We start from the raw sequence: 22566 nt of genomic DNA, 5'->3' as shown, positions 1-22566 counted from the left end.
TTTAGCATTTGACATTTCCAAAATGCTATGCTAACATCCTTTTATTATTTGCACATTAAACTCCTAGCAGCATGGAAAGGTAGCTCTACCTTTGCACAGCGCAAACTTAAAAAATGCTTTTAAAATCCTAAGCTCATTATTTTTATTTTTAGTTTTAGTTTAAGGGTGAATACACCAGGACAAGGTTTCCTGTAATCTCCTTGACTCTGCTTTCTTACAACTCTAGCAGGATTGAGCCAAAAATGGAATTTCAGCCCTTCCCTACCTCTTTTTTCCCCCCACTGATCAACAACATACACAACTTGATACCTTTGTTTTCTTTTATCATCAAGATCGGGAACAGCCAGTTGTTAAGCTTTTCATCTGTCAAAACAACATCTGTGTAATTCTGTTCAAATTCTCAGTTATTCAGATAAACCCACTGAGCATTATAATCTGTGTTGCTTTGTGATATCTGTACTTAGCAGTCTTGCCTACTGAAATTTATGTAAGCAACTACTAAAGTTACTCCTTATTTATACCTGATTTACTCTTTATTTAACTCATTCTGAGTCAAGCTGTCTCTTTTTCACTTTTACTTGTACTTTCTTATTCCTTCAAGAAAGTTTGGCCAATTTTGCATTTAATTATACTTTCTGAAGTAACAAAGACACACTATTTCTATTTTTCTGCTCCAAAAACCTTTCCAATTCTTCCAATTAATGAATTTTAAGGATTTTGAAAGAAAAAGATTTATTAATGGACAGACACTTCTACTTTAATGCTTGCCTTTTGGAAAGTGTTTGGAAATGAAGGCCTGATAAACATGATGTAGGGTAAGTATCTTTATAAGGTTTGTTTTACAAGTAGTAGGCCTGTTCATTTCTTACTGAAATGAGTAGATGTCTTGCCATAATTTTTGTAGTAACCAGGATCACATTCAAAAGAACTTTCATAAATACTTCTAATTTCAGAGTAGAAATAATCATTTTAGTCACCTCGTGAACTGCAGAAGGCCCGAAACATGCTAATTTACATACTGTGCACATATTTCAGAGTTGAAAATGTAAAGTAAATGTGAAAACACATAATCAGATGTTCATATTTGTATAGAACACTTTCAGAGAACATTTATAGAGCCTGGAAGGAACTCTCTGCCCTGAAATTCAGCCCCCCACAATACCCTATGGCAGCACAGTCTTCCTGCCAATGATAACATATAATACCAAAAAATATTATGATTTGAACAATTTCATGCTGTTTATGTCTTATGGAGTGCCTCTCATAAAGTCCTGCATGTATTGCCATCTATCAAAATCTAGCTATGAGCTGAAAAGTCTCCAGTATAAATTAGCTAAACCTGGGGTGCCTGGACTGTCTGTACGAGTTCCCATATGCTTTATCTGGGATTTTTTTTTTTTTTAAGGGCTGATTAGTGGAATCGTCAAGTGACATCAAGATTATTTAAGTGATTCCCAAACTAAATTATTCTGGGCTAGAGAACTATAAGGAAATTCAGACAGACCATTGACAACTTGGGTTGTTTAATTTGCTATCATGCTACCTATTTAATTATCAATAAATGAAAAGGTGTGGAGAGTAGTGGGAAAAGTTAAAATGACTCTTACAATGCATTAGTTTAGAAGCATGTCCCCTCAGGAAAGAAGCTTGCAATATTGAGAATAGATCAAGAAGGGCCTTGGCATAAAGTATATGTGTAGCAAAAAAATTAAAACCATTCCTACCTTTCTTCTTCCCCTGATAAAGATGATGTTAGAACGTTTGACATGGCACGGTGAATATAAGGCAAGTATTGCAATGCCTTTATTGTGGGTCACCACCTCCTGAATACAAGGTACAACAAACCTCAAAGAAGAGTGAGAGGAGGTCACAGAAGAATGATCAAGGGCACAAAAAGATTTTCCTCTCAAAAAAAATTGAGAAGACTGTGATTGTTAGCAGAGAGATGAGTAAGAGGATGTAATAAATGAGTTCACCACAGCAAGCCGAGAAAATAGATCAGGAACTTTTGAATCATACCATTAATGTATCAATGACTATGTTAAAAAGTAGTTGAGTAAAAAAGGGTATGTAATGTTGGGTACAACATGGGATTGTATTGCAAAACCCCATGCCAGAGCAAATCATTGAGGACACAAATTTAACAATATTCAGAAAGGATACCCAGATTTCTTATAATAAATGGTAAATTTTTCTTAGCTGAGACAGTAAGCCTGCTACTTAAAGCCTGGAATACATTTATATGCATCCTGGAGCTGCTGATGCTGGCCAGGCTGGAACAGAAGGACTGTTGGCCTGCGCCAAATGGCTTGAATGCTGCATATAATTGTTCAATCATTTAAAAAATGGAAACTACCTACTCACAAATACCTACATGCATAATATTCAAGATGTCAGACACTGAGGGGTAGGAAGAAAAGGTGCTAAATGATCAAAGTAAGAGCACTTAGAAATAACACATAAAACTGTTTACTTCTGTTAGCTTTAATCAGAGATGCGGCTGATACGAAGAGGAAATAATACCCAGCTGAAAGAACCCAACAAACTAACTTCAATCTGGTGTGTGTGCTGACAACTTTATTACCAGTGAAGTAAACTATTGAGCCCTAAAGTTTCAAAGGCACGCATTTTTATTGGATGTCACCATTTCTAACATGGCTTTTCACAGAATAAGAAAAATGAGAAGGAAACTAAAATTCACAAACCTGAGCTGGCACCTCTAGTGAGCATATGAGGATTTGGCCATGCATCAGAGGTGGCCTGGACCTGAAAAAGAAACGCAAGGCTCCAGTATAATTTTACATGTACAAGAGGGTTGCAGTCTATCATTACAATCTTAAAACCAGTCTTTTCTCTTTTGCAGATATTCAAGATATCTGCAAAACTGTAGCCATGCCTCTGAGTTATCCAGTAATCACACTGCTGAAGGGCCAATTTGGATCTTAGGAAGCTTAAAGGAATATGACCCCTTTCCTCACACACATGTCAAAGAGTCAGGAGACTACGATGACACTCGGGAGCCCGTCTGCCCTACAGACAGCAGTGTTTGGGATCTGATCTAGCTCATTTGCAAATGGCAGAACATCATTTTCCTGCAGATCTGTGAAAAGGCTAATAAAATTAATGACCTGGCTTGAACATGCTTGGGAAAGTTTAAATAGGTGGTTCCTCATCAAAATGACGCATATAAGACAAGGTGTCTCTCTCGGCCTGAGCTGTATGGTTTTGGATCATGTAAAACAATCTTTGTCTCAAAGGATTATTAGATTCCAGGTAGCTTCTCAAAACTATGTATTTTCTTGTTTCTGCAATTACAGCCTTCAGAGTTCTCCACTGAACCACAAGGAAAAGAAATACCAGAAGGTCAGAGAGAAAATGTCCAGCCTTCTCAGACAGCTATAATGGTAATTTGGCATGCCTGGTTTCCTATCTGGACTTGTTGGCCAGAGAGGCTCAGCATTAGTAAGTCAACCACAAAAATCCATGTGTTCCTTTGTCTCAAAGACTATGATGATGAAATCAGTTCGCTTTTTCATTGTTGTGTTTGAGACATGCCTTCTTTAAAATACATGAGGTGAGAATTAAGTCATACATCAGGGTTGTCCTGAACAGCTGAGATACACAAATCAGAGCCAAGTATGAAAATGAAATCTCTGACAGAATTCCCTTGCTTCTTGAATACAGATCAAAATTGGTTCCTTGATGAATTACATTGATACTTATAAGCTGCATAGCCATACCCATACTTAAAAAAATGCTGAAAGACAGCATTTCCTCGAAAACACCACTATGGAACAGTATCTTATTAACTGTAAAGACCATTATCTAAAAAATGGCTGATGTGTGTTGAGACTCTCAGTTTGTAACTGCCAATGCTGGACCACACTACTAGATGGAAAATTTTGGCAAAGAGTTATGTAATTACTCCGAAATGCATCTTCCATTTCATAATGCTATTTAAAATTAGCATATGGACTCTAGAAATAAACCAGAACATTGATTACGCATGTGTAAGTCTATTCACATTTAATGAGATGCTCTAGGTTACTGAAAGTAGACTAAATGACTAAAATTACAATTTGTATTTTAAAGTGGGGAAAATACAATAAATTTTAGAAACAGAACTGTTGTAGTCTTTGTTATGCTATGTCTGGTTTACAGAGGTTAGGTGATGTGCAGAAGACTTAGTAGTGAAGCAAATTACAACATTGCTCACTTTATGGCCCTTTTACACTGTCTGGCTGGTACCAAATCTAGCATACAATATCATGTTGTAAATGAGAATTCAGTTATGCTGGAAAGGTCTGTACACCATGTGACAGTAGATGCTTTAAATATAGAGTGATACATTGACATGTATCATCTGAAAAACAGAACAGCTTACTGAGTTATGCCACCTTTGCACAGAACAGACATCTACAGACCATTTCAAGCTTTCAAGAGAACAAAATAAGCAGGATACACAAGAGTACTTGTTTGTCTCAGGGCAGCAAAGGTTTTGTGTATGGAAGCCAAAATTCCTTTTTGGTTTGGCTGGTAGTAGGAACCTAAGTTGATAAACTGTTTTATAAAACATCTTTGCATGTTTGGCATCTAATATGTGCTTGCTTGGTGAATAGTGCAGTGAAGACAAAAAATTACTGTGTTAAGGCCTTTCATTAGATCTGTGCAATTCAGAGAACCAGCCTGATGCCTTGAAAGTCATTTGGAAACATGCTCTAGGAATTGACAATGGTTGTGGGATTGGTATTCGACCCCTTAGACAGGAGGCATGGCCTTTATTTCATCTAAGATTAGGTAGTTTGCCATGTAGACATCTGCAGTCAGGTAGGCTTTCTTTATATTCAATGGACAGAAATATGCAATTGTGCAATGTGCATTTGTGCAATGTGTACAACTCATTTTGAACATTAGGATGTGGTGAAAGTGCTTTTTTCTCTTTGCTGACCATAAAGGGGAGCCCAGAATGAAGAATTAATTTGTAGGCAAATACAGATAGATGATGGGGTACCATTCCTAGGTGCAGTTGTACATTGTCATGAGAACTGATGTTCATGAGCTAAAAGGTTTACATAGGGGATATGTAAAACAGGAGCTACATCTGATTTAGCTCAGGTGAGGCAATAGCCTTCAGCAGACACTTGAACTGTTGACATCCTAACTAACTGGCTCAAAACAGCATACATATATAAAACAGAGCTCACATGCTCTAACTGTCCTCACTTGTCATCTGCCATACAACTGTGGAATATGATATAGGAATGTAGAGCTGTTGATCACCCACATTGCTTATTAATGCGCAGTTTCCTTGCAGCATAGGCTAAATCCTACATCAGTACAATGGCTGCTGTGGTTAAGCAATTTTCAAACCATTTATGAAGATCTATGCCGAATCTGATCTGCACCTGTATATGGATTTCTTCAATCCACCTGCAATTTATTTCTCATTGAGAAAATACTTGTAACCAATTTGATGTCCCAAGAAGGTGTAGGTGAGAACTGTGGTCTTCATCAATGTCAGACAAACATATTCATCATCATTCTCCAACCACTTGCTCCCCTAGATTTGGATTTTCATGGTATCAGTGGACCTTGCCGATCACATTTTGGACTGGCCAGTTTCAGTGAGCAGCTAATTTTCACATATAGGTAAAACATAACAATCTATACCAAGGCTGAAGAGCATTGCAGATGCTGCCTACTGGTGATCAGGAGCTCTCAGTCAAGATTGGCTAATGATGGTGTACACTGAACACCACCAATGAAGCAGCTTTTGGTTGGTGAGGTGTGCATTTGCTAGAGGTATTGTTTAAATTATAACCAACTTTGCAGTACTCAAAATTCAGATGTACATTAAACAATAAGAAGTATCCTTTCTCCTCACTGGGCAAATCTAATGCAAATTACATATTAATATTACAGGGAGAACCTATCCAGAGCAGCAGTACAATCTAAAAATTATACACACATTAGCCGAGTCATTGAGTTACGTCTTCGTTTTAATGAATTTTTTAAACATTTGTATCATCAGACAAAACATTTACGCCATGAGAAAATACTTATTTCCAACAGCATGGATTTTGAAAGTTAGTTGGAAGAAGGCATGTTCAATGCTATGATATTTCCAATGCTGGGTCAGTTGAACCAGTGTGTAGTAGTGCATATATTAACCAGTTACCTTACGGAAATGCAAAAAGACATAGTGAAGTAGGAAGTGAGTACAAACATTCAAGGCAGTAAAAATGCAGAATACTGACACATGGCTGAAAAATGTACTTTTCTGTAATGCTCTTTTAGTATCGCACAAAACTAGCAACTCACTTTAAAACATTCTTTGTCAGCAACAATACTTCTTACCATATGAAATTATTAAATTTAATACAGTCTTTCAGCTGGAAGAGATATTAAGGTCTAACGCTCATATCAAATGCTAGATTTTATTAGCTTTGCTTGTTGTTTAACGTAACGTTTCAAGGTACTGCACTGGTATCACATAGTTTCTTTTTTTGAAGATCGATTTTTGCAGAAACATGCAAATATTAATGCATGAGCAATTCATAATAGTTAGATTATAATTTGATATATTATTGATAGAGCACATCAAGCTTTTTTGTTACATTTTATGCTGAACTGTTCCATTTCCACACCTACCAATTGCCATCATAGTTCTCATGGCTTAGCATGTAAAGCCAGAAAGTGGAGAAAGTAAGAATGCCTTTATTCAGAACATATATTAATGAAAATAATTATTTTATAGATAGATATATCTATCTACATATAATTAAGATTACATGGTATTTTTATCAGCATGAAATGTAAAAAAAAAATTCTCCAAACATCCCAAAATACCAGGAAAACACAGTTTACTGGCACCATACACTCTTAAACCAGTTTTCAATAAGGCTTTAGTTTTCCTGATGAATGGGACTAAATTTTTAAGTAGGTTTCTATATATTTTAGTTATTATAAGTGTTTTATGTCATAATATATTTTTAATAAAATAAAAACTCTTGTGTTGTAATTAAAGATAGCTAGTTACCATTTAGACAAACACGACCTTCAAGAGAGTAGCTTGTGTCTAAAGTACATGAACTAGATTTAAGGTGCTTCCACAGCTTTCATTCTTAAAAAGTACCACACTTAAAACAGTTGCAGTAATTGCTTGCTGACATGCTTTTCTTTGGCTTTTACCACATTTTTAACAGCATGTGATCCCTCTTTGGAGAATTTTATATTCGTTACATGCTTGATTTTGTAAAAATTGCATCTCTGTTGTAAAACTTAATGAAACAAAATGTTAGATGAATTTCCTTTGTCACAGCTACACCTTTTGCTCTTCCTTTCGAAATTTCCTGTTTTATCAAGCAATAACTGCAAGCAACAATAAATTTAAAGCTAGATTTCTGCATGTTGTAAACTGGGTAGGACCAGGAGTTACTGACAAAACCAGCTGGTCATGCAAGATTAGCAAATTCTCTGTATTCCAGTGCGTTGCCATCTAATCTGTCCTTTGTTTCCCCCGACACATAATAACACAATGAAGCTGGAAAATGGTTCAACAGCAAGTGCATGTGATAGTTCTGGCAAGACTATTTTTTGTTTTGATTAAGCACATATTTTATCTGGGAGGGGCTAGAAAAGCAGGGCCTTTTTCTTCAGGTCATTCCGCTTCCAAAGTGCCAGACGATCAAATTCCTCAATGCTCATTTTGAAGACTTCCTGGAACTCTTCAGGGGACAAATGCCTCTTGAAAATGAAAATACAAAGATATCATTAAGCTCTTCCATGCATAGGAATATTTCTCCTCTTCCTAAGTCTTAAATACAGTACAAAATAATGCATTAGGATTTGCATTTAAATTCCCATATTGGCTCTGGAAAAGCCAATACACAAAATCAAATGAACACAGAGCAGCTGGGAAATGAAATTATTGATAGCAGTCGCTCACTTCTGAAAAAAATAAATCTTTTCAATAAAGTTCCAGCTGAGGAGAAGCTGTAGTCTTTGGGGAAGAGATGCATTTATACACGGGGCTTGATGGCAGAGCACACTGAGACAAATTTAAGCTATTCCAGGACTTTAAAGAGATTGATAACAATGTAATTTCAGAGTTGGATTTGTTTTGCCTTGATCTTTAATGAGAGTGGTAGGCACCACACTGATTCACTAATAGTAGCCTTGTAACAAAGGAGAGAGCACACTGCTAAATTCCTAACTCCAAAACATGCTTATCCATGGGGATAGGCTCATAGCAGAATTCCAGGTTGGATAAAGCTTGTTTGAAATGACAAGAACCTTGCTTCTATTTGATGTTTTCATATGATTCAATATAAAAAATTGAGATGTAGAGAAAAAGGTGAGAATACCAACATAAAGAGTTGGGAAGAGGGAAGATAAGGAAGGTATATAATCTTTGCCTCGCAATTACTCGTATATTCAAAAACAGCTGCAAAAAATAAATGTGTGAATTATAAATGAACATCATATACAATTCTTCTGATAATTGTGGGCTCTTTTTCAAGCATTTTAGAAGTATATCAGTTACATTCTGTGTGTTAAGCATTCACCATCTAAAAGGGACGGATTCAGTGGAACAAGAGGAATTACGGACTGCAGGTTTTAAACACGGCCCCTCCTTCTCCACAAAGACTGCCGCTGCAGTTACTGGCAGCGCAAGGGCTGAGCACCTCCATAGGTTGGTCGGTCGAGCTGCTATATGCAAGAGTGTTCAGAATCAGAGCCCAGTTTTGCGGAAATGCTGTCTTAAATACCTCTTCAGCCTCATACAGTTAGACCAGAGCCTAATGTAGTGTATTCCAGTCCTCAGCATTACCAAACAGCCTACACTGCTTGGTGTAGTATGTGGCAGAAATATCAAAGATAAAACAAAAGCGGCTTTACCCTGTGAAGATGTATGGTCAAACCCACATGCTAGAAGCTTAGGCCAAACCTGCAGTCCAGCCCTCTCCACCCCAACCGGGCTTTTGCCTTGCAGTCCCCCAGGCACGCTTCTCCTCCTGGGCAGCCCCAGCCCGAGCACCTTGGCGCCTGCCGAAGCAGATTTCGGATCCAGAAATGAGGTCCCCGCTAGCTGCCAAGCTGAGGGCACACTCGGACGTGCCTCACGCAGCAGAACGGGACTCAGCACAAGCTACACATCGGCCTCCTTTTCATGGAGGGGATGTTCCTTTTGTCTAACTGCCCCGTGGCTGCAGGGCTTCCCTGGAGGTGAGAAACCCGGGTTCAGTGTCCTCGCGGCGCAGAAATACACCTAATCTACATCTCTCACTCTCCAGAAACATGCCAACAAGCTGGCCTGGAGGGGATTTAAGGCAATATCATTCTTACAACTGTGAATAATGCAAGTGCTGAACGTCAGAGGTGCGTGCTGGGTGGACAGAGGAACACAGCATTTCTGGGACCACAGAGGCAAGGTCTAACGTGCAGCCTGATGATATGGCCGCTCGACAGAGGAAGGGGAATCAGTGGGTCCTTTAGACTGCGTTTGTGCTGGTCATTAAAATGGGCTGAGGTTGTCCATCACTTGAATTAGGCCTCGGCATCGTCTGGAAGAGCACCTGCTGCCATGGGCCAAAACTTTGTCAGGAGCATGCTAATGCATCATGATAATCCCATAATGGCTTAATTGGCTAGGACTGATATATCCTTATTGGCCCTGCCTTACAAATTTGACAAATTTGAAAGCAAAATTTTACTTTCCATTTATTAATGAGTTTATCTTTGCAATGTAAATTATATATGGAAAATTAATGAAACTGTCTATAAGAAATCACTACATTTAATTACATGGAATGGTCTATTATTGGTCCTTGTGGTTTCTTTAAAAAAGACAGCCTTTTTTCCCCCTTGATTCCACAGATTCAGATCAACAGTGACTAAGAGTTTGGAACTCGGCCTTCATTTTTTATTTGACCAATGATAGCAACCCGACATAAGCACTATGCATAACATGGAACAAATACCCCATGCATATTTGGCAAAGGAGCTCCTGTTTCGCATGGAAATGAGCAACATCTGACAATGTATTTTAAAAACAATCTTTTACTGACAGCATTTAATTCTACTGAGTTTGGAAAGAAAAACTAACTTCTCTCTGTACTGATATTTTTTTTCCATCTTTTTTCTGATAATCTAGGGGACAAATTCTAGCAAGCTTAACTTCAGCAATTTATCAAAGCAAGGAACATGTCTGCAAGCTGCAGGATTGAAAAAGAAGCCCAAATGAGCAAAGTGTATCATATTTTGTTTTACCTTGCTTTTTAGGTTGTAGATAAGACTTGAGATGCTGCCTTGCTCATGAGAAAGCAGTGGCAAATTCTGTAGTTCAAACTCAAAATCAGAAAGCCTATACCATGCGGGTAAATCCACTTTGCCATTCAACCAAAACTACAGGAAATCTAAAACTTTAAAAGGAATATTGTCACCATTTTTTCTTGGTGTATACTACAAAATGTCTTTCTGTAAATTGATGTGGTCACATCAGAACTATTTTGATTTTTATTTCAAGTCAATGGAGAGATTCCCAGCAAGCAGTAGGTCAGGCTCTGAGGCCTTTTCTGCAGGGTGCTGAATGCTTTCTATATCTCACCTCCCAAAGAAGCTTGCCACCAATCTTAGCACAAACTCTGTAACTCCCCCTTTCCTCTCCAAGGCAGTATTTTGCCATTTATCATTTTCCTCTGCCCTCAAGCCTAAGGAGCTTTCAGTCCACATCTATCCAAGCCAATATGAATTAGATATGCTGTCTGTTCCTCTGTTAATATCCAGATATGATATCACCTCCACTCCTTGCATGCATTAATTTTCTAATTCTACTAAAGTTATATTTTATATCAGCATCAACTTTTTTTTTTTTCCTCACAGTTGTTCCCAGCTGGGGCAGCCCGGTCCAAAGCACTTCAGAGCTGCGTTTCCACTCCAGAGATGCTAGGAAGTAGCAGAGGTTGAGATGGGCAAAGTATGAGCTCACTTATGTCCACCTCCCATTTCACCAGTTTAGGCAGTTTCCTTGCTTTTAATTCTCCTCCACATACTGCCCCTAAACAGTCTCAAGCACTGAGCCACCAGACTGCGATATTAGCAAAGTTTCTTACTGCATCAGCACAGTCCCCATACTCAGCATTAATTCTAGAAGAAAGAAACACCTCCCCTTTGGTTTGAACCCTCTCTGAGGACACCGGCCTGTGCCCAATGCAGCATAATTTCCACTATATTCCCTAGGTCTCTGAAACCTTCACCATTCTGGGAATGCCAAGCCCTTTCTCCAAGGAGCATGGGCTCCTAGCTTTGGGACTGATTCTAGAAGTAGCAACAATTACAATTCTGTCCGCAAATTCTGGAATAAGCCTTGATCCCAGACAGATGTCATCAAACTGGCAAAACTTCAGCTAGAAGTAACAAAAGTAATCATGGGCTGCACAGTTTGATTTATGAGGAAAGACTAAAAGGCCTAAGTATGTATGAGCGTGGCCAACTGATGACTAAGGGAAAATATGGTAAATGTCTACAAACATTTGAAGGGTCTAAACACCATGGGAATAGGCCAGTGTGGGAAGTTTATGTTCATACTTTTCTTTGTATGTCTGATGTTAATTTTTGCCTGTATTATTGCTGGACTTTCTTAAACCTTACAGCTTTAAGACCTAGGGGTCTTCCCAAATGAAAGCAGAGAAAATAGACTACTATGAAATCTAAGATTGATTAATCTTTCTTCTAAGCTATTTGAATATTAATTAGTCTTAGCTGAAATGCTCTCATGCAGAAATGTTACTTTATCTCATTAGTCAAACAAAAGAAGGGAGATTGAAAATCATGTGTATGGAACAGGGCAGAATATTCATTCTGAGGTATGACAGAAGATGTATGCATAAAGCTTTACTTTACAAGGCCAAGTTTTTTTTGTTTTGTTTTTTTTTTAAGGATTGGATCAGTGGAATGCAGCTTAAAATATCCAGCTATGTTAATACTGTATCATTGTGCCATTAAATGAATGGCCTGACTTATTAGCAAAAGTAACATTCATTCCTTTTTTTTATTAGTGTTGGCCTTGTTTACATAGGAAGTCTGGGTGTTTACAATGTGCTAGTAAGCAATTCTTAACTCCCTTTGTGACAATTTGGCCATATTCAGACAGCTTAAATTCCATCTATTTCTCTGCTCTGCATCAATGGCAAAGCTAGGCACATTAAACACTGAGGAGAGGTTCAGAGGACCAAAATAAGGTGGCTGAAAAGGGAGGAATAAATCTGCTAGAACCAGCTACAAAAGAAACACTAGGTACAAAGGCACCGATGCACAGAAAGCTTTCTGAGTTAGGTATGTGTTGGCTGGGGAACTGAATGCTGCTGCCGTAATTCCTCACTTGAATGTTATCTAAAATATGGTACAGTGCTGTATAAAAAGAGTCACCACACCTTGCTGTAATAATGTAATTAGCTTTCCTAAAACACCCACATACGCACAATGGAAGAATTAAAACACAAATGTTTCATATATAGGATACAGGACAGATATATAGGACTAAGGGCTGAGCTAAATCTCTCTATTGCAGTGCAACTACTACAAAGCAAAATCGTCATGTTCTAGGAAACACAGTCATTAAATGAGTGGTACAGATATGTGCTCATTGTAGAGTCTCTCAGAAGAAAAGTAATTAATTGCACATTCAAATACTTGCCACACAGTGTTAACTCAGAAAAAAAGTGATTTTTTTTCTGTAAATGAATGAGGCTTGTCTCAATTCTTCTGTGGCCTGCTAAAAGGTCACTAACCTCTCTAACTAGAGTTATATTGTTTATTTAATTCAAGGAGATTTGTTTTCCCTGAGAATAATCGTGCTTTTAATGAAATTCAGAAATCTTCAAAACTAATACTTAGGAACATGACATTAGTGTGAATAAGTCACTGTAAGGGAAAATTGCAATTAACTTACAGCTATACTGCAGTAAGCTGTGACCAGGTCATGCTGCACAAGCTTAGTATGTTTATTCTGTATCTGTAATTGGATGGGAGACCTCTAGTGAAAAGCTGCTGATGCAGGAAATTCATAAAATATCATACTTCCTCACGATATTGAATCAATGAACCTACACAGTGGATGGCGGGAGGAGATGAGCATAAGATGAGAAAAGTCAAGGTCCTAATTCCTGGTGGTCATTTGAAATCTCAGGTTTGTTTCTCCTTACCTTTTTGTTAACTTATGTTCAGATTAAATGACTGCTGAGCCTTGCATTACCTTTGCTTGATTCCCTATTGATTCTTTCAGCTAGTCACACTTGTTCTGAAGCCCTGAAGTGCACTCTATTTTTCAGATTGTAATTTTAAATAGTTGTTCATTTCAAATCATTTTTTATTCAAAATCTTTGTAACACTTCCAACCTCTGAGTCACAAAATCTGGAAGCAAGAGCTGCAGAATCTCTTCCTGAGTCTTCAAAATACAAAATACTCAAAATAAACTGGAATTTACTGGGGAAGATTTACCCATATAAAGGCAAGCATTCATGTAAATAACCAAATTGCAGCTCTTTAGGGTAGTGCAGAGGCTTTGCTGGTGGGCTATAGTCTCACATCCTGTGTTAGGATTTAAAATGTTAGAAATGTCTCAACCAAATAAATCTGAAATAAAAGTAACTTTCTCCCTTTTCCAGTTTTTTTCCTCTCCTCCCATCCCCTTCTCATGTGCCTCTCAAATTTAGCCCAAATATAACTTYAGGGTGCCCATTTGCAATTTCTGGACAATTTTCTCTTTGATCTATTGAATTTTGAATCCTTGTCTCACTTCCACAGGATTTGCACTCTTGCTTTCTATTGTACTGCTGGGGCTCAGCAGGCTTCTTGGATGCTTTTTTTCTAAGCCCACTGCATGCTTAATTATAAAACTGTAATTAGCCATGTGCCACGCTCTCATGGGAATACTGAATGTTATTCTCATCTTCAGAGTAATTAAGCTTCATGCTCAATAAATATTTCAAACTATTAAGTAATTATGTGATGGGGGAGGGAAACTTAAGAAATGTCATGAGTTGCCACCTAATGAACCTTAAAAGGCATCACAAGATACCTAGGGAAACTCCATTTATCGGAAGATAAGGGAGTAGATGCTACCGTTGAGGGTGTGCTGGACTATGGCATTCAGCCACAACCTTGGATGGTTATGGGGGTTGTGGGCTCGAGCCTTCCCTGAGAACAGCCTGCTCTCTCAGCATGTGTGGCTCATCTACAGCTTGCCCCACTGGCAGGAGGTGTAAATCACCCTCTCTGCTCTGCTTCCACAGGCTAATGTGGGCCCCAAAACAGCGCCCAGGAAAAGCAGCGAGGAAGGGAGTCTGAAATCCTTCTCCCTGTTGATGTAAACCCAAACATACGTAAAGGCTACTGGATCTATAGATGCATCTTGCTCAGTATCTCAAAGATATCACGCAACTTCACTGAGAAGCTGCATTCCACTTAGCAAAACTACTGTGGGGTACTTACAATCTTATCTGAAGTAATGAAGTATCACTAAAATGAAAATATGAACCCACAGTGAACTATGAAAATGTCTAGAGGGTCTTGAGTTTCAAAAATGTAGGTCATGTAAGTGCCGTTTTATCTTAAAAGAGGTAGATGACTATTAAATTGGAGTATCTAATGGAGTTGTTTGTTGTGAGTTAATGGATGTTAGTGCTAGCACTTGTTTGGATATTTGTCCCGGACTCACAGCTTGGGCTCAGAGACTTGGCTTCAGGTGATATGTCTATGGCCTTTGGGCCTGATCCAAAAAAGTGCACTGAATTCAACATGAAACTTTCTGCATACATTTGCATTAAATACAAAATACCTTGTTCTTAAAGCAGATTTTCCAGTCTCCCTTAGTTTGGGCTTTACTGTATCCATAATATGAATGCTCCCATCTAATCCTGTTCACTCCCACATTGTTTTCACCCTGATAGGAATTAACTTTCATACATATCATGTCATTTGTAATGCATATTTGCATTTTACAATGGCTCCTTTTATAAGGGCTTTGAAAATTGATACAGACAGACATCCGACACTGATCACAACACAAGCATATGCTTAGAATAAGGAACATGACACAAATGTTTTGCAAGTTAAACAGTGTGAAGTTCCATTAGAGTCAGTGAACGGCACTTTCGTATGCCAAGTTATGAATTTCATTATGAAGTGAGCCCTTAACTGCCTCAAATTTAGCCCCAAACTGCAAACTGCACTTCTCTGTGTCGAAACACACAGCATGCCAGTGTTGTCCTGATTTTCGCCATCTGAGCCCTAGAGAAGGTGGGACACAGAACATACCTTGTATGAATGACAACTCCTAGCTGGAGCTGTTATGAATTCAGGCCAAATTACTGGAAACCATTCCTAAAACGGTTGCAGCCCAAATGGCTAGAACCCAAGGTGATTGTTGAATAAAAACTAATGGAAAAAATGTCATCCTTAAAACAGATCCAGACAAGCAGTGTTAGGAGGAAAACCATGTTTGAATTAATGTGAGTACTCTGTTCAAACAAGACCGCACCCATGTTTAAATCTCTGATTTCTGTTTATAAGAGAAAAAGGTGGCAGATGAAGGTTTGCTACTTGACATTCCAGAATATTTTTTTCCTGAGCAATTGTTTCAGTATATCCTTCTGAAACAAAGAGTCAACAGGCTCAAACAAAAGAGGAATAAGTTACTTTCAACTGTATTTGATAGGCGTGAATGAATAATGTTTCCTTTTTAACTCTTTGATATTCAAAAGGGAAAGGCTAAAGAAACTAAATAACAACTAAATATAAGAAAATCAGCTGAAAAAAAAACTAGAAGGGTTTCAAAATGGAAGATTCTAACCATGTTTGCTTTCAAAACTACCCAACTATGACCATGTAAGAAATCTTATATTTTGTGATAAAAGCAATTTTAAGTGAGAAAAAAAAGTTTATGCAGCTGTGCACATGCCATCAATTTAGGTGTGTAAGCACTGAACCAACTCACATTGCTGTGACTGAACAACAGGAATCTCATCTCATCAAATACCTGATATAAGATAAAGATAACAAGTGTACATTTTAGGAGCCCAAAATGTAAATCATCAAAGGTATTCAAGTGCTAAAACAGGTCATCAAGATTTTCAAATGTGTCTGTAAGCCTAGATTATTTTGGAAAAGGAACAGACCATGTAGAACACCACAGGGAAAATAATAGTTAAAGAATGTGCTAATTTATACCATCCAAAGGTGATGTCTTAGTCCCTGGGAACTCATGATTGCAAGTTGTCCAAAACAGGGCACGTTTGCTCCAAAACACGCATATTTAACTCTTTTCATAATAACATCATGATGTTGATAAAATGTTCCAAGACGGACTCAAATATGCATTTCTTCAAATGCTACTGCAATAAAAGCATCTTAGAATCATATTTTGCAATTATATTGCATTAAGGCTGTGTCTTCACAGAAGAAATACACCAGCCTAAGCAAAGTAGAGACCCATGGAGCTTATCAAAGCAGGGACAATTTTAAAATTAGATGAGGTTGCTCAGGATCTTCTCCAGTTGAGTTCTGAATACCTCCAGGGATGGAGACTCCACAGGCTCTGTGGGCAACCTGCCAGAGCACTTTACTTTTCCAGCTAAGAATTTTTTCCTTATATCCAACTGTAACTTCCCTTGCTGCAACGTGAGACTGTTGCCTTCTGTCTTTTCACTGCATACTTCAGAAAAGAGTAAGTTTTCTCTAACCCCTTTTCTCCAACCCCTTTTGGACAGAGGAAATCAGCAGTTAGCTCATGCCTTAGCTTTCCCCCCTCCAGGCTTCACAAAGCCATCTCCCTCAGGCCCTCTTTGCACATCAAGTGCAAAGTGCATTGCAAGCATCCTGGCTATCCTCTGTCGAACTCTTCCAGTTTGCCAGCGTCTTGTACTGGGGAGCTCAAAACTGGACACCGTACTCCTCATGTGGCCTCACCAGTGCTCAACCAGCACAGAGGGGAATAATCACTTCCTTCAACCGGTCAGCTACACTTCTGCTAATGCAGCCCAATATGTGCTTAGCCTTCATTCCTGCAAAGGTGCACTGCCAACCCACGTTCGACTTGTTTTTCATCAGGATCCTAAGGTCCTTTTCTGCAGAGCTGCTCCCTAGCCAGTTAGTCTCTATCCTGTGCTGATGAATAGGGTGATTCTGTCCCAAGTGCAGGAATCTGGATTTACTTTTTCGCACTTCGTGAGGTCCCTCTTGACCCACTCCTGTAGCCTGTCTAGGTCCTTCTGAATGGAGGCTCCGCTTCCCCCAATTTGGTGTCATCTGCAAACTTTGTGAGGGTGCATTTGACCTCTTCATCCAGGTTGTATAATCTAACCATGTTTTATTACTTTGCTGTATTGAAACATTATCTAAATTAATTGGTTCTTCATCATCCCTTTAGACTCACTCATGAGACCACTGCTCCATTCAGCAGTCTGGTAAAGAGAAACTTCTGAAAAGATTTCTGGGCTAAATTCTTATCTGCTATAAATTCCTCACAGTTCTAATCAGCTTATACTAAATGAAGACCCAGGCTATTCACTGAAAAGTCAGAGTGCCCGTAATGTATCTAAAAATCAGCAGGTCATTTATTACAAGTAGTACTAAATGTTGCATGTATTAGTTCAATGTTGGCTCAATTAGTTCAATGTAGGAGAAAGAACTGAGCTACTTCTGCCTTACTGCTGAGTTAGAACAAGCAAACAAAAATGTGAGTGTTTCTGTGTTTGGATATATGTGGTTTTGAAGAAAGAATTTCTGTTATTTTAATGCATTTATTACCAGTTGAGACTTTCTAATCTCTAGATACCTCTCAGGCTTAGAAAAATATGCATTTTTACAAAAAAATATTATTTCTAAGCCTTAAAATAGATTTCTTACACAACAGAGTGGTAATCTAAAAAATACTCACAAAGGGAGCAAAGTTAGGAAAACACTATCATCCATTAAAACCCCACCCTCCTGCAATCCTTTGTTTTGACCATTAGCAGAAGCCTTCATTGCAGCTTCCCTTAATTTGACCCAAGGAGCTAATATCTTCTACTGGAGTTCACTTTTCATGACAGCAACATTCGCTATAGGATACTTCCCTTGTAACAGGGAATCAGAGATGAACAGCAGAGCCTTTTCCATAACATCTATGCCAGATCATTCACAGTTTATAACAAACTCTATTTCACAAATAGGAAATCACCTCAAGTCGACTTGAGAGAGGGTTGTTAAATAAATCTAGCTTATGCAAATTTATTCATCTTATTATTACTAAGTAGAACAGGAAATCAGAAACATCAAATGTAAGAGCATTGAATCATACTGGACAAGGTAAGATCACTTTCATCTATGACAATAGAAAACACAATTTTCATCTCTGACAATAGAAAACTCAATGGTTCTAGGTTTCCCTTCACCTATACCACCTTTACCCTCTTCCACATCCATTACCCACAGGAACTACTTCTGACTTGTAGCAGGGAGAAGGAGATAAGATTCAGCCTATAAAACTGATTGTAATAAAGCTGGAATATTAGAATGTTGATTTTGTCTTAAAAGTTTTTCTGAGACAAATCACTGTGGAGTGTGGATAATATACGGGCTTTGGATAATAGAGTGCTATCACCTTCCCCGTTTCTTCAGGCAAAATACCGTCCTTTCAACAGTGAAATTGGCTGTGCAGGATCAAAATAGAAGATCAGCCAGCAAACCATTCTGCTCAAAGAGAGAAAATGTCTCCTGGAGATCTGTAAGCACCAAATCATACGCTATAGCTAACATGAAACGTAGCTCAAGAAAAGGCAAAATCTAACCTTACTACCTCCTTTAGTGTTCTCCATGTTGCCTCCCAAAAGCTCAAAGATACTAAAAAGTGCTAAGTGGGTCCTCTCCTAGCAGATGGAGTGCGCGGGGGTAATCCTAGCCTGTTCCTGTGAAAATCCACAAAGCCATGTAGTTCTTGGTCTCGTGTTGAATGCACAGGCCAGCAACTCAGTTATAATCTTCTTCTTCTTCTGCCACAAAAGGAAATAATGATAAACTGCCTTTCTGTGCAAAGCTACTTATTTCCAGCAATTCTCTAATTCAAAAGAAAGGGACGGGGAGGAGGGGAAGAAGTTGGCCGGGAAGGCAACAGTTTGTTCCTGCCACTTAACTATGCATATGGTTTGAATGTGTAGATCTGCTGCTGCCCCTGTTTTTCCAGTAGTTATAATGCTATTAAAACACTAATTTAATTGTTTAAAAAACTACCAATCCCTAATAAATGTAAGATGGTCTACAAAGGAGTCCTTTTTGCAGATGCACATGCTTAACATAGTGCAACAATCAGCAGGATTGGTCTGGTCCTCTTATCGCTTTTCTACTGCAGGTTTGAAGCAGATCTTGTTTATTGTTCTTTTGCAAATCTCTATGAGATCTTTGAAGTGGTTGGGCTTCTCGAGACATTAGGCACAGACCTGCACCTGGTGTGAAGCAGACTGAGCAACTCTAATGTTAAACAAACAGCAATCCCAGCTGAGGACAATGTATGAGTTATTGATAATGGCAGCCAGGACATGCATGATCCATCCAAAGCAAACTATAGGTTGCCTTAAAAAAGCAATTTGGAACTGCATTTGCCATTCGGACCAGCCCAACATGTTTAAACAAAGACTCTATTCTTTAATATACACAGATGTATATATGTATATATAAAAGAATCCTTTATAGGATGTGTCCAGATGAGTATCCCTCCAACTCCCTGCTCCTTTTTCTGGACTCATGCTTTTTATTATGGATCTCATGCCTTGCTATACCCCCAGCTTAAAACAGCACAGGTCTGAGACTTTCTTTTTCTTACAATCAAATCAATACCACTTGCTGGGTAATCAAGCGAGAAACACACTGAAGTAATTAAGGAACATACACCATTCCAAAATATACTATATGTATATGAATTTGGTATATGAATTTTTCAAAAAAACCCTTGATCTTTAAACAGAAACTTGTTGCTAGTTCATAGTTTTTCTTCTTTTCTGCTTTAAGATTAAAGTTTCTTTCTTCTTTTTTTGGCAAATATTATCAAGTCAAAAATACTATTAATTTATTTGAATATAAATCTTCCCAAAGTACCAATGTTGTTAATCATTTAATTTTTATTGAACTATCTCTTGTTCTTAATATTAATTGGCACAAATACACATAAGTTTAATAATTCAGGTGAGTCTTTCTTCAGTCCTGTCATTACTCAGACAAAAGAATCAGCTTTCCTTTAGGACAAATTGTAACTGAATTTCTCCAGCACTTACACTACTACTCTTTGGCAGAGGTGCATGCTATAGCATTAGTACATTAGCTACAGCCCTAGTACATTCTTAATGGATCATGGACCATATAACCAAAGGGCATGATGCTGAATGAGCTAAATAGTTGAGCTTTATGTACAAAATGCACATGACCTCGTCTTGTCATACTGCTTCTACTTAGTTTCCCCCGATTTTGAAGGAGAACAATTCACAATTTATTTAATCAGATCATTGCATGGATGATGAACATAGGTCCATGTATTTGCAGGATAAATGGAGCTTTTTGTAATACCCAGGTTACTCTAGGTGGGTCTTTTTTATTGGAACTCAAACCCCAAGGTTCTACCCACTCAGTGTAGACTTTCAACATCCTATAAAATCATTCAAAAGTAATGAATTTCATCAGTATCTTGGTAAAACACCATGCTGTCACACATTTTCAAGGTTTTGCGGTATTCTGTTTCAGTTAAGTTGTCTACATACTCATGTTTTGAAATAAAATATAATGTTATTCCCTATCATTGTCTGGAGAAGGAGAAAGAAGGTCATCTTGTCCTGAAAAAACAATCTGCTTTAGATAACTGTGGGCTATAAACTTCCAAAAACCACCTAAACTTTCTGGTCTAGATCCACTGAAGTCAACAGAGCTATGTTAGGTTTTATCTGCTGTTATTTCTGCCTAAACTATTCTTTCACTGCTATTACTTGATTTGGGCATAGGAATAGCGAAGATCATAAATAGCAAAACAAAAGACTTGGAAAGCCATCAAACAAATATCATTCCTACCTCCAATCTGGTCCTGTCCACATCCTTAGGCAATTTCACACGAACTCGGTTTGTTACAATAAGTGTTTCATAAGGATAAATCTGTTAAAGAGACAAGAGCATATGAACTCCAGCCAAATCTGATTCCAATGTCTGGAAATGAGCATGTGGGCAACTTACTAATTTAAATGGTACATACTTGTATCCTTATTTGACAAATAATTCACTGGGACAAAATTAATAATATAAAATAGAAAAGGAACACATGTAACCTTGCTAGGAAGTGCTGAATCTGATTGTTCTTCCAGAGCTGGAAAAGCACTTCTTACCTTGTATTCTGTAAGAGAATGAGAATAAGTTCACAGTTTAGAATTTATAGGCTTATTTTGGAGTCTCTGTAATGCACATTTAGTTACATTAGTGATTTATTATATTACTCCATATTTGGCATATTTCTCTTAGTGCTTTCAATAGTTGGTGGATAACTGCATGCGTAGTAAGCATTTGATCCCAATGGTCTGAATGCCTGTAACATGGCCTATTATTGGAGCAATAGTCCTAGAAATCAAAGGCTTATAACAGAAAAGTCATCTCCGGATGCCACTGGGTTAAACAGTGAGCATGTCTGGCAAAACTGGGAATTTTTCTTTATAAGAAGCTTTTGTGTAGAGTTAAGTCAGTTTGTCATCCAAAAGCCCTACCCGTATTGTTCTTTACTGAAAATAATTAAATTGCATGGATTATTACAGACATTTCATTATGGGAGCATCTGAAAATCATCAAGTTAATAGAATATTTCAAAATGCCAACACCCTGCCCTTGGACTGACTGCAGTGGAAATAATGATAGCAAAAAGAAAAAAGGAAGACTTTTTTTTTTCTGTATAAACTAGCACAAGAATATTCTACTTTGTTCAGTATTGGTAGATATGACTACTACATGGTCTGTTCTCACACACATTGATGATTAAAGGCAACCAGGATAGCCAGTATGTTTTCATAGCCCTTTTTATAGTCTGAAATGAAACCAGAGATAAATCTGCTTTTCAAAATCTATATACTTACAGCTATTCAAATATTAAGACAAAGATTTGTATCAAGACATGAAATGAAGCATTACAGTAAGATTTAAAAAATGAGATTAAGTGACTGGGAAACAAAACCACGCCCTTCCCCATCAGAAGATGCATGTTCCTAAATTGCTCAGCTTTTTTGGAAATTCCAGCCCAAGTTCCATATTAAGTTCACAGTCCACTTAAACTGTAAATAAAATAAATTAATGCAAGGATATTCTGCTTTTTGAATCCTGTGGATTTTAATCCCACTATAACACAAACATGAAGCACAAGGAACATGTTTTGCTATTAGTCTGGAAGGTCTGATTAGCTTAAATTTCTTCCGTTTGATATAAGGACACTACTGGCTAAGCAAAGAGAACCATGAAGGCTGCTGCCACATATACAGGATCTCAGGACTGACTCAACAACATTACACCAA

General features: G+C 37.9%; 1 protein-coding gene across 1 annotated transcript in view; it reads right to left on the bottom strand.

Moving 5' to 3' along the window:
- Nucleotides 1–7632: 7632 nt before the first annotated feature.
- The window catches only part of ABLIM2 (actin binding LIM protein family member 2), a 121402-nt gene continuing 106468 nt past the window's right edge, over nucleotides 7633–22566 (bottom strand). Inside the window, exons 20-22 of the mRNA XM_026054822.1 lie at nucleotides 21343–21407; nucleotides 21092–21172; nucleotides 7633–7746 (exon numbers count right to left, since the gene is read on the bottom strand). Coding sequence (XP_025910607.1) covers nucleotides 7633–7746; nucleotides 21092–21172; nucleotides 21343–21407 — 260 coding nt within the window. The remainder of the gene's footprint in view (nucleotides 7747–21091; nucleotides 21173–21342; nucleotides 21408–22566) is intronic.

This window comes from Apteryx rowi, unplaced genomic scaffold (assembly GCF_003343035.1).
Source record: "Apteryx rowi isolate R43461 unplaced genomic scaffold, aptRow1 scaffold_97, whole genome shotgun sequence".
Taxonomy (NCBI): domain Eukaryota; kingdom Metazoa; phylum Chordata; class Aves; order Apterygiformes; family Apterygidae; genus Apteryx; species Apteryx rowi.
Note: the sequence above shows the minus strand (reverse complement) of the source record. Positions and strands in the feature narration are given on the sequence as shown.